This window comes from Gavialis gangeticus, unplaced genomic scaffold, assembly GCF_001723915.1.
Source record: "Gavialis gangeticus isolate Ggan-Ray unplaced genomic scaffold, GavGan_comp1, whole genome shotgun sequence".
Classification (NCBI taxonomy): domain Eukaryota; kingdom Metazoa; phylum Chordata; order Crocodylia; family Gavialidae; genus Gavialis; species Gavialis gangeticus.
The window spans coordinates 53,324,286-53,337,263 of NW_017729029.1; the positions used below are offsets into that span (position 1 = coordinate 53,324,286).

The 12,978-nt window shown below is 42.4% G+C and overlaps 2 protein-coding genes across 6 annotated transcripts in view; one reads left to right on the top strand and one right to left on the bottom strand.

The window, feature by feature from the left end:
• TMEM255A (transmembrane protein 255A) overlaps nucleotides 1–5,856 on the top strand; it is a 67,438-nt gene extending 61,582 nt beyond the window's left edge. For 2 of the 3 annotated variants that reach the window (XM_019521594.1, XM_019521595.1), the window contains exon 9: nucleotides 3,057–5,856. In XM_019521594.1, the coding sequence (XP_019377139.1) occupies nucleotides 3,057–3,215 (159 nt within the window). In that variant the 3' untranslated portion in view covers nucleotides 3,216–5,856. Of the gene's footprint in view, nucleotides 1–3,037 lie in introns of all 3 variants that reach the window. The other variant, XM_019521596.1, reaches the window with a different exon arrangement.
• The window catches only part of ZBTB33 (zinc finger and BTB domain containing 33), a 60,789-nt gene that overhangs the window by 37,477 nt on the left and 10,334 nt on the right, over nucleotides 1–12,978 (bottom strand). Inside the window, exons 1-2 of one of the 3 annotated variants that reach the window (XM_019521591.1) lie at nucleotides 12,644–12,826; nucleotides 7,270–12,404 (exon numbers count right to left, since the gene is read on the bottom strand). The exons of 1 other annotated variant lie outside the window; for it this stretch is intronic. In XM_019521591.1, coding sequence (XP_019377136.1) covers nucleotides 10,369–12,402 — 2,034 coding nt within the window. In that variant the 5' untranslated portion in view covers nucleotides 12,403–12,404; nucleotides 12,644–12,826 and the 3' untranslated portion in view covers nucleotides 7,270–10,368. Of the gene's footprint in view, nucleotides 1–7,269; nucleotides 12,405–12,643; nucleotides 12,827–12,978 lie in introns of those variants that run through there. One more of the 3 variants, XM_019521590.1, reaches the window with a different exon arrangement.

Genomic DNA, 12,978 nt, shown 5'->3' on the forward strand with positions numbered 1-12,978 from the left:
AGCTAGTTTCCAATCTCTGGGTACCTGGCCTGTGGACCATGATCGCTTGTACAGCTGGGCCAAGGGCACAGCAATGACCCCCGCCAGCTCTCTCAATACCCGTGGGTGGAGGGCATCAGGGCCTGCAGATTTAAAAACAGCCAGCCCTTCCAGAAGATCCCTAACTACTTCTGCGCAGACCCGAGACCTGGCAGTGCTATCCCCAAGATTGCCCCTACCTGTGGTGGGAGAGCTGTCTTGGTCCTGTCCAAGAAAACAGAGGCAAAGAGTAGTCCTCTTTGGTAACGTTTCCTGTTTTCCAGCTGGGGTAGGCTACTCTTTTGAGCTTAATGAGGTCCAGGAGTTCCTTATTCAGCTTATTCAGTTCCTTATTCAAGGTGAGTGTAAAGATGCTCACCTGGGAATAATTTCTTCCCAGATGTTTACCCAAACATCTACAACTGAGAAGAACGCCCCGAGGCGCTGAACTGCTGTAAACACAGCGTGAGAGCCCAGAGTGCTGAGGGCCTGGGATGGTCGCAGGAGTGACTGCGGTGCTAAGGAGGCAGCCACCAGCGGGGTTGGATACCAGAGCAGTCTGGCCACTGGAGCACAGAGCTCAGCACAGGCTCGGTCACCTTGCTTCTAGTTAGCAGGGGTAGAACACTACCCTGCTGTGGCTGGACTGCTTCTGGTGCCAAGTGGGCATACCCCGTGCTTCATTTCAGCAGTGATGCGTGCACTCAGGATTGCAATCCTGCTGACTCCCACTAGTCAGTGTTGTCTCAGGTGTCAAATGGCTCAGGCCTCTCCTTCTGTGCAAGTCATCCTCACCCCATGACAGCAGCCTCAGTGTCCCATTGCATTTCTCTGCATCTTCTTCCACGAAAATGGAACAGGCCCCTCCTCCAAAATCTCTTGTGAAGGGGATGCATCTTTGGCAGAACAAATCTTGCCACGTAGCTCTGGACGGTTGTTGTGTTAATCTGTCCCAGAAAACCAAGAACCCATGTTCCTAGTGGAGCAGGGAAGTGGGACACCCAGCACTGGGCACACTACAGTGGCTGAGCTGGCTCCTTGTCGTACGCTCTGCTTGGTGTTGGGCTGGGGTGGTTTCCTACCAAGTTGGAGCCAAGTGCATTTCCCTGGTCAACAACACTCCAGCCCTCTTGACGAGTCATTTCCAAGGGCAAAGGTAGGATGTGCAGACAGGAATAGAAGCAAGAAAGAGCTCTCATTAAAACAGCAGCCCTTGCTGTCCACGATCCACTCCCTTGGCACATGGGGAAGGCTGGGGGCAGAGATCGATCAGTGAGAGAAATTTCATTCCTACAGCGTTTTGACTGCTGCAGATAGCGAGCCAGGCCAAGCGCTGACACCACTACGCAGACCAGACGAGTGGTTCATTTCATCCCAGCAGTGGCCTGTTCCGCCTCTTTATTGCCTTTGATTCCGCCCTTGCGAAAGCGCAGCCTTTTCAGTGGCCCGGTTCATTAACAACATCAGACTGCTGTCTGGAGCCAAAACAAGTCAGGCCTGCTCTGCAGCTGCAACAAAGCCAGTTCTCCTCAAAGGCTCGTGGCTGTTGCTAGGCAGCAGCACAGATGCTTCATAATGCTCACAAGCTGGAGCTGTGTTCTCCAGCCCTGTCACAGCAGCGGCTGCTGCAGAAAAGTCACTCCAGAGAGCTCCACATTTGGGGTGTTCCAACAGCTGAAACTTGGCCGAGGGGGAAAGCCCTTGTGCCATCAAAACATGTGATAAGAAATAGACTCCCAGGACATGTGAGCTTGCTTGAGATCCCTGCATGATAAGCTGGAACATATATTGGGAAAAAGAAACATCATGAAACAAATGTCTTGGTCCCGGAGGGCTGCTACAGCAACGAAAATAACACCCCGCCGTGGAGATCTCCCTGGCAGTGCTAAATCCTGCCTTTACTTCCCATCTTCCCCCACCTCACTGTAGCATGCAGCTCCATCTCAGCGAGTTGGCACTCTCTCATTGTAATTTCCTTTGCAAGACAGCACATCCTTTGCTATGACAAGCAGCCTCACCATTATTATGTCTTTGGCAGTGCCTGTAGTATATTGGGTACTTTCCAGGCATACAAGGTAGCTCAGTCCTGCCCCAGGTGCTCACATTATAACAGACAAACAGGGAAGTTGCAGCGGTAACTCATTATGTCCTGGTAACTCTGTTATGATGCCAAACCCAGTCCTTTACAGGTATCAGCTTAGAAGTGGGTCTCTGGGATGAATCTTACTGCACAGGTCAGCTTAGGAAATGGGAGTTCCTGGAAGCGCAGGAATAAAGGAGTGAGGTATTGCAGCTACCTTTACAGTGCCTTGATGCCACCAATAACTTTTGGGGTTTTACTTTACAGGCAGTCTGCTATACATTTAACTTTTTTCTAACATCACAACTTTGTAACTGGCAGCATCAAGCTCTTTGTTGTTGTTGCTACTATTTACATGTGCACAGAAGCAGAATTTGATTTTGGCCATGTGCCAGTTGTGGTTTTTGGACTAAGAAAACACCCTTGTCAAAGCAGGAGGAACTCACATGAGCTTCATCAATTTCAAAGGCTGCCGTCTGGTAACTTAGGACAGATGTGCAAATATCATGTCATGTGACAGAGTTGTCCGCCCCATTTCCACCCCCCAGCCACTTAATAAAAAAGCCAAAAACCCCATACAGAAACTGCTTGGTATTGTTTCCAACTTCACCAAAACCAGGTGAGCTCAGTAAGATGCAGCAAATAAATGGCAGAAATCAGGAAACAAAAATTAGACTTAGCACTTTTTCAGTGCTTAACATGCTAAGACTTATCTTGCACCATCGTATTCATGTACTTAAATTGACATCAATGGGAGGAGTCATTTGAATAAAGATAAGCATATGCAGAAGCAGTTCCAGAACTGAGTCCTAAAATTAGAATCATCATACCGTTTGGTAAAGGAAATACGTTTGAGGTTGTTGTCACTGTATCTAAGTACCAGACATTTAAGAAATGCTTGTGGGTCCGTAATTGCAAGACTGAGACTGACAGAAGTAGTCTTGTCTTTGCTCTGCAGCATTCCAGTGTGTTTCCAGCCTCCACTCCTTCTGGGCTTTCAGACGACCCCCAGTCGATGTCACCATCTCCAAGCTACATGTGGTCTTCCAATGCTCCTCCTCGCTATTCTCCTCCATACTTTCCACCTTTTGAAAAGCCACCACCTTATACACCATAAAGGAAATCTTCCTCTTGAAATAATTGTGAACATTTTATATTTATTGGGGGTGGTGGGGGATCTAGTACAGAAGATAATTTCAAATATCAAGTTTTCTGTTTAGCCTGTTTCTTCTTGCAAGGCTTTTTTTTTTTTTGAGGTTTCACAAGTGGGTCTGAGGGGCAAGGATTATGACACTGATGCTTACTAGTGGAGGCCTCTGTTTCAAAGCCATTTTTTTTTAATAAGGACATACCACCTGGTTTGAACTATTGACCCTAGTCTGCCATACTCCACTGAGCCAGGATGGAGTAGAGCTAGCCAGAAGCAACAGTTGCCCTGGCCCCTTTTCTGTTCTAAAAGTGAAGGTGCTTGCAAACAGCTCCACTTGATAATTGCTTGGCTTCCTGCAGGTGAGAGATTGCTGAGCTGTAGGTCATTGTGCACCTCTCTTACTGGTTACAGGCTACATCCTTATCCAGGGAAAAGCCAAAGAACAGCATGAGAGTTTAACCCAAAACACTAAAACAAATGGGAAAAAAAATCTGCAGCATCTGCTGCACTGTAGTCCTTAAATTGGGACCTTAACTTTTAGAGCCATTCTAAGGAAGCCTGGCTTATTTCAAAATGCTTCTGAAGCCAGGCAGTAGGATACTGAACAAAGTGTTTTCAGTCTTTCTGACCCCGCTATGAATGATGTCAGAGTTATGCAGTTTGGGTAGTTATGCATCTACAACCCATCTACTGATACCTCCTAAATGGAAAAGTGCAATTTTCCCTGTTCTGCCACAGAAAGGATCAGAAACTCATCCACAAGTCACTGAAACACAGCGCAGCAAAATCACATCATTTTGTCTTTTTGGTTGGAAATATTTTTAGAGCGTACTTTTAACTTTTTTAAATGGATTGAGTCAGCTCCCCAAACAAAGCCTGTATTCGTGGCCGTATTACAGTATTGCTTTCCACTATTGCTCTCCAGGTGTTAAGTCTCATACAGATACAATTCTACATTGTGTATTGTTAAAAAAAAAAAAAATCTTAGTATGAAGTTGATAAGAATTTACAGTTGTTGTAGTGACTTTCATCTTGTCTTCAAATGATGATTGTGCTGATTGATCTAGATTCCAAGCAGATTTTGCATGCCTCCTGCATAACAAAAAAGGATCAGCTTTGTTATGTGGCACAGTGCTCCTGACAGCATGGTCTTACTCCAGTAAGTGACTTCAGATGGCAACTTTCAGTTCAGAGTTACCCAGCTGGCACATCACCTCATCTCTGCTTACGTCAGGTACAACTATAAGCAAGCCACATTTTTTTAAAAAACTCTTTACTCCTGAAGGCTGGAAGCTCTTGCTGCCTCCATCAGAGCATTAACAAGGAGGCTAAATATTGCCCTCATTGGCACCTGTGTGACAGCAGCAGTGCTGCAGACAAAGTGTACTGGTCAGCAAAATTTAGCTGGCAGAGTTTAAAAATTGTTACGCAAGCTAGGGAGAATAGTTGGCTTTCAGATGAGAGCTGCCTCCTACCCACGGCCTAACCAAATCTGAATTTATGTTAGATGGAAAGGATAAAGGTGACCCTCCTTCCTGTCACTTTCAGGAGTACAATCACACTTTAAAATACTGTTTTAATCCTACACATTTGCAAAGCATTTAAGGCAGTTTTTAACCTGATCATTCCACTGTTGTATACAAGTCTCATAAGCTAAAAAGAGATCAAACTTTTTATCCAGAACCCAGTTGAGAACTTCTCTACAATAACAAGGTATCCCATTTTCACAAACCAAGGGGGTGGGAAAGGAGTAATATATGCAAGATGCTCACTGAATTTAAAGCAGTAGCAAGCACAGAAAATCTGCCAGTAACCTTTACTATAGGAGTGGATTGTTTCAAGTGCAGCTTCCACAGGTTTGGAGTCCAAAAATAAATTGAACATACTAATACTCCTTCAGTTTTAAATTAGCCTGGCACCTGTCTGAGCCAGTCACATCTTGTCAAGAGAATGTGTGCAATGGAGAAATAGGCAGTGACACTCCCAGTACAACTCTTTGAGGGTAAGAAATAAAGTTGGAAGGCTATGTTACCCCAGTGTTTAAAACAATAGCCCTTTGCTACTAGAGCTTTGAAATAAAAGTGACTGTTCCTATCCCCTCTCTAACTGGCCAAGATAAAGCATATCCTTTGTGCCTGTCTACTAACTAAAGCTAAAAGGAATGGGATGGTAGAGGACAGGTCTAAGGCACATTACAGAGCCAGCAGAGAGCATAATTCTTGAGTTACCAGACGAGGATCTTTGGGAAGCAATTGTATTATCAGGACTCATGGCTGATTTGACAGCAGGACTAAACCTAGGAAATGTCCCAGGCTTTCTTTTCCCTGAACCTCTGAACTTTCGATTATTATGTGCAGGAATATTTAAGCAAAAGCTGCATTGCTGCTTTAAATTCACTATGAAAGGACAACTCCATTTTCAGGTATCACTGGGATATTCTGTTTTAAATACCCGTTTTCTTTCTGCGTCAGCAAAAGTATAAGCATTTAATGTAAATGCAGTATTATGCACTGTATCCATCATTTCTTATGAGAATGTAAAGATGACATAACTCATATGTACCTTTTATTACTTAACCAAAATAAACGGTGTGAATTTTGTAAACGTTTACAGAGTTGCTTTTTCCTTTTTGGCAAGGTTCCCCAGTATCAGTTTACCAGTGTTACATGGAAATCTTGTGTCAACTTGGAAATAATACATATAAAAAAGCCAAAGCACCATTTGCTATTGTAATGCTCAGTGTTTACACCCAGAGTCCCACTGGGCATGTCTACACGTGCCCCTACAGTGCCACTGTTACTATACTGCCATTTAGTACTTCCAAAAGGAAGTACTAAATGATGGCGCATGGTTATTTTTAGCCACTATGTTGCCACAGCAACATGCTATAACGAGGGAGCGCATTGCTACAGCGACGTAGCTGCAGTGTCACAGTTTGTGCCCGCTGACACTATGTCGCCGTAGCATGTTGCTATGGCGATGCAGCATCTCATGTAGATGCGCTCACAAAGACATTAGTTTGTAACATACATTAAACGGACAAAGAAATCCTCCACGTTGTTGTTTCACTAAACGCAGTCCTTTTTCACACATTCGGCGTGAGCTCTCTGGTAAGTGCTACCCTTTAAGCAAGGCCCTGCATACTCCAATCAGCCAGATTTAATTTCTGCAGCTTTTTATTTAACACAAAAATGAATGATCTGATGCAGACAGCATCCCCTTTATTTGTTATAGTCCATGCATTATGCTGGGCCTAATTCTGCCTCTGATATCTATGGCAGGTTTCCCACTATTCTCAACAGCAGCAGGTTCAACCCTTGTGCCACTAAGATGTTTATCTATTGCTCGGCCTGTCAGTCTAATGAATCTGCATGTTCTGCTAAATACCTTGTCACAAGGAAACGAAAAAGGAAAGGAATCTGATGCTTTTTCAACCCTGACTACTTCTGAGAGATTTCGCATTAGTTCAAGTTCTCATCAAATTCTTTCCCAAGAGAACAAATGTCTACTGTGCCAAGTAGCACTTACCCATGCAAAATAATAACCTCGAGTTTAGTGGGTCTCCTCACACAAGTATTACTCAAAGGGCTGCAAAACTGAGGGTTTTCTTCCATAAACAGGAGTCAACTAAATAACTAGTAGTTCAGTGGAACATCATGGTTAAATACAGATCTAAACACTCCCAACCAGAACCAGTACGGGCTAGTTAGGACTATGAACTCACCGCCCACAAGTCAGCTGCAGTGTCAGCCAAATACAACAGAATATTAAGTTCTACACCAGCAGAAGCAAGTTGCAAGTAAAATGCAGAAAAGGTCAGCATACATTATGATTGTGCAGCTGCCTCATGACAAAACTGAATGTAGAGCATTCAGCTACTTCAGTTATTGAAGACTTAAGCTGCAAAAAGTTGTGAGCACCTGCTGCTACTGTTAAAAGGCTGTAGGAGTACAAGGGGATCCAAAGAGTGTTAAACTGCACAGAGGTGGCTGTCCTTGAAAAGAACCATTCTACACATCTCTAGAATTAAAACCTTTTATTTTTGCCATAGAAAGCTCTAAGAACTAATATCAAGTATTGGTTAATGAAAAGTAGAACACAACTTTAAAAAGTATGCCAAGGAAAAGGCTGTACAAGTATATACACTACAGCATTGGTAAAAAAAAAAAAATGAACAATGCTTCACACAGAGGAGTTAGGTAACAGCTGGAGAACCCAATGTTCAATGTGTACAGTTGTCAGCTTCTGCATCTTTTTATAAGCTGCATGCCTTAACAGTACAAAATAAATAAGCAATCTATGAATTTTGTTATTTCCACATTTGTTTTATTCATATAGTGGAATGCTGTGGTAAAAATTCCCATAGGAACCATACAGCAAGGACTCAGCCACTGTTGTAACATCTTGCAGCAGATCAGGTGTTTTTATACATGATTTTGAAAATGATCAAGTTTACTACAGGATCTCTGCTTGGTGTTATAATTCTAGTTATTTAAAGGCATTTTCAGATTCAACCAGTCAGTGTAAATCCAATTTTCTGCTGAGAACCAATTCCTTAATGTTTACTGGAGGTTTTGAATTAAGTAAAACTGGAAGCTAAGGTTTAAAAAAAGTCCTACAGTGCAATAGCCAGAAATCTAAATATAAAAGCTTATGGCCCCACGGAAAGTCAAAAGAAGGGGTCTAGCATGTTTTCAACCCAATAAATACTGGAAGTGAAATTAAAAAGTGTATTTTACATGACCTCTGGACTTTGGATATTAAAAATCACTTCCAAGGAAAACTGAAGACCCTGAGACACATGCAAACACGAGTCTTCTAGCAAAAATACAACTTTTAACCCCTATTTTTCCAGTTTTCCTCTAAAGACACCTGTAGTAGGCACAGTTAAATTTAAGATTTAAAAAACTTTTCAGCAGCAAATATTGAAGCTGTTATTTTTCATTATTACTGAATGTATATCTTGCAACGTCTGTATAATTCCAGATGTCTCATGATGTTGTTAAAAAAAATACCCTTATTTCTTACGACAAAGGACTACAAAATTCGTGTGGCATACAGTTAGATAAGTCAGAGGATTCTGTTTAACTGCTGAAATACCATCTCCAACAACATCCAACCTATAACATTTAAAAACACGTCCCTTCTGTCCAAAGGGCAGTTTACCAACATCTACACGAAAATCAAACTATTCTGTGATTTTGCAAATGCACAAAGTTTTGAACTGAATTTTAATTCCCAATTTTAAAATGCTCAGTTTACAATACGATTTGTACATTCCTACAACATTATACGCTCAGCCTAGAAAACAGAAGGGCCAAGTATGTCACTTAAAAAGGTAAACAAATTCTCTTTTTTTGCTTCCCGTTATTACAAACACTGATTTCTGGTACCCTTTAATTATAGCTTAAGTTACAGTTAAACCTTTTACCTTGAAACAGAATTCATCTGTCTGTTAAAAATTACAGATATATGGAAATTTAAGGTTGAAGGTCATAAGATAAATGTTGGTCTGAACATGGAAGTATTTTTCTTAAAAACATGAAAATGAGAAGAAAAATCCTTAACTGCAGTTTAGGTAAGAAATGTAATGCAAGATTACTGATAACTAACTAATACTATGCACAACAATCCTTTTCAGTCATCTATAAAACCTCTGTGTAAATTTTCATATTACCATTTACAAAGACTCGACAAGTCACTAGACCAGAAATGTTAGACTACGACTGTGCTGATCAGCTTTCTTTCGGATCTAACATTCCTTGTTCAAGTTGGACTTTTACTAACTATTTTCTAAGTGCCTAAATATGTACCAATTGCAAGGGGGGAAAAGGCATTATAAACCTAAAACTGAAAATGAAACATCAATATGCCTCTGCCATGGAAATTATACAAAGATTTTACTGTGTTTCTATGTGGGTTTTTTTTTTCAAAAAACTTGATTGTGGTTTCAGTCCTCTTGACTGCATCCCTTCCTACTGGATTTAAAAAAAAAAAAATTCACAACTTTTCTGCTTCGCTTAAATCTAGCTACGCCAGTCTCTAAGTCTCAGCTATCGAGATGAGGCATCATTTACATAATTTCTCTCTTTTTGGGAAGTATAATCTGCAGCCTTCAGCTAGGAAGAGTATTATAAACATTATTTTAATATTTAATCCAAGCCTTTCTCCATAATGAACAAAACAGAAAAGCAGCAACATATTCCAAACTACCTGCTTAGTCTTCAGTAGTAAAAAGGCCTGACATTACTCTTCCCGCTTTGAAGAACATGCTGCACAAGCCTTCTTTTATCTTTTTTTTAAAATGCCCCCCACCCCCGATATTGTCTTTTGAATTTTTTTCTCCATTGCAAAAAGAATAAAATATAATGGTCCAGCCACTGAATACTCTGCTTACTGTATTGCCAAATATAAATAAAGCTTACTTGGTTTAGCCCAAACTGGGCATTTTTTTTAATCAGTCTGAAAATTTTTCTGAAGATAATTGCTTCCTACAGACCTGAAAAACAAAACTAAGATGCTGGTTTGAAGACATACTGGTCTCCAAACTAGTGGATCAGCTATTTTGGACCCATGCAGTAATACACTATTCACAGAGTCAATATATGAGTAGTGGGAGGATTTTTTGTTTTGTTTTTTAAACTATGCCATATCCAGAAGATTATGCTGAAAATCTTATTATGGTCTTGGTGTTAATGTCTAAACAAAATTCAGCATTAAAGTGCTAACATGAAAGAAAAGTTTTACATTAAACATCGGTACAGTAAATACCCCAATTATTTCAGAAGAAAACAAGTAAGAATATTTGTAATCCTTTTAAAGAAACTGTACCTCCTCAAGCTATAAATTTCCATTTTGTGATCAAAAGTAATGAACTAGGAAAAACATTGACAGCTCCTCAGAAATGTCTTATTCTGTATTCAAGTAAACTTTCAGACAAATTGCTTCTACAAACCATTTTGCAGCTACAAATAATCCATCTAAGTACTACCTTTTGATGACTTGGTAGAACAGGTCACCTTTTTTCACTTGAACAATTTTTTTTCAATATTTTTAGCAGTTAATTTAAAAACAGTTGCACTCTTTCTGTACTGAAGCTTTTTGCATAATTTAGAACATTTCAGTAAGATTCTGGTATTATAAACTCAAACTCAGTACTACCCTCCGCGGGATTTTGTTTAAAAATCGCATCATTTGCCTGCGGAATGAAAATATCATCCCAGGTCATTTGCTTGGCTGGAGGAGTAGAGGTTGTTCCTTCAGCACCATCCTTTCCCGTGTCAACATGATAAACAATTCCATCCTCATTTATTACGGGTATACTGCTTGTACGATCGCTAATGTACGCATACTGTCTGATCTGCAATGACCTGCATGGATGTAAACGATAAAGCTTGGCATCTCCAGAAGGATCTTGACTGTGAACCGATCTCATGTGGGAAGCCATAACCTGATAGTTGATGAAAGATTTACCACATGTCAAGCACTGGTACCTTCGCTCACCAGTGTGGTGAATCTCATGCTTTGTGCGGTATTCTGCAAGCGGGAAAACTTTCTCACAGTATCGACATGGATATTTCTTCTCCCAGGAATGAACATTAAAGTGTCTCCGCAAACTCGTCAGGCAGACATAGGATCTCTTGCATACAATGCAAATGTAATAAACCCTTCCATCCACTATGAGCTCATAGTGATCGTCATGCTTTACCTTCATGCGCTTTCTGTTTGCGGGATCATCCGCAGATGTTCTCGGCATCTCATCAAGCTTGGCTTCCCCTTCCTCAGGATCGTCTTTTACAGGAATGACTATGTCGTATGTATCCTCGCCAATATTTGCATACACCTTGCAACCTGTGGATAAGCCTTCTATTTCAGTAGCTGTGTCTAAAGTAATGATCTTCTGACCTTCCATCACAGGTTTTGGTGCTATCCCTGCAGGGGCATCCTTGTTGTTTTCAGTAAGAACATCTGAGATTTTTATTTTGAACTCTCCGGAGTTGGAAGATGGTTCTTCTGCAAATGAAACAACTTGTTTTTTCTGTACACCTGATCCTTCCAATGCAGCAACTTTTGGGGGAGAAGACTGCTGAACCAAAGAGCTGCTACTGACTGAGCCAGACGAACTAATGATATCGTCATCATCTTCCACATCCTCCTCCTCTTCCTCCTCCTCGACAGCCGTTGTTTCCATTTCAGTTAAAGAATCATTAGCTGATGGCTGATGGCTGTCCTCAAGCAAGTTAATTGTAGGAGGCACATGCAAGGAACTGACGCTTGGGGACGGATTGAGTTGAGACTGATTTAGCAAAATGACGTTAGGAGTCAAATGCGTTGGGGTCGAGGACGCGAATGGTTCAGCGCTAGGTTGTGTTTGGTTTGGAGTTAGCTGGCTGACAGGCAAAGTGAGTGCTTGAGTGGTTGCGATAGTATTTAGAGGGGGAGAGGCACCACTTCCACAGGGCTTTTGGTCAGGAACCACAGCAGGATTTGGGCAAGGCTGATTCTGGGTCACCGCACTGGTCTCTGAAGGACGTTCCTTTGCAGGTACAATCTCCGAGCAAAAGATAACATCATCATCCTCGTCATCTGAATCACTCACTGTAATTTTTGTAGTCTCATATTCTTCGCCATGCAAGGTAAAGGATTCTGTTATGATAGGCATCCCGCCAATCATATCATGATTCCTGTGCGCCGCTACAGACTTTTGTGTTTCAAGACCCTCTTGATCTGAGCCGGGAGGTAAATTTTCTGCAGTACCAACATTGACACTACCTGATATGCTTTTTACTTGTGACAGAGGTACACCCAGATCAGCTATGAACTTAATTCCTAATAACTGCCCTGATTTAATCAACTCATCAAGTAGATCGGATCTAATGCGGTTTAACTTAGAGCTGTAAATATAGTTGAGTATTTCTGCAAATATTTCTGCTCTGATAAAGCTCAGTTCAACCACTTGCCCTGCCACTGAGAAGAGCTGGTGAAAATACGTGCTCGAGGCAGAAAGGACATTTCTGTGGGCTCGAAACTTCCGGTCTTCCACAATGACGGTAACGTCACAGAAAAGTCCGTGGCCGCGTTGTTCATTCAACGACTGCAGCAGCATGCCCGAATACTGGGTGTCTGTTGCAGAAATGAGTTTTCTGCCCTCCATTCCTTCAGGAAGGAAAGGAAAAAGAACCACGTTAGTATACAAGGAGATGACACGTATACACGTCAGCACACGAGGACTTTCAGCCGCAGCACGCGATTCCCTATGTTCCCACCTCTGCTCTTTTCAAACCGACCCTAAATGCTGAACCTGTTCACATTAAAACTGCCCCGCTATTGTTTAACGCGAGCCTAACAGTTCTCATGATGCATCCGCGCAACACTGCGCACGAGCGTGCAAATACCTGTCGTCGGCGTTCGATCCGACAGGACAGCGAACGGGAAACTTGTCTGGGACCATTCGTGGGAGGGGAACACCAAACCCACCGAGATACGAGCCCTCCACACTCCAGGCGTTAAAAACCTTATGATCGAGAGTCGCCGCCCGCGAAATGCTTTGACGCGCAGCCGGGCACCGGCGCCTCGAGGCACTCACGCGCCCGAGGACCAGGAACGGATGCGTCCGCCCTCTCGGTCTGCGGCGCTGGTGGCTCGGGCTGGGCACGAAGGTGACCCAAGTGACCCAGCAGGGAGCCGAGCCGAGGCCACCCTGCGGCCGAGGGGGCTGCAGAGGGCGCGC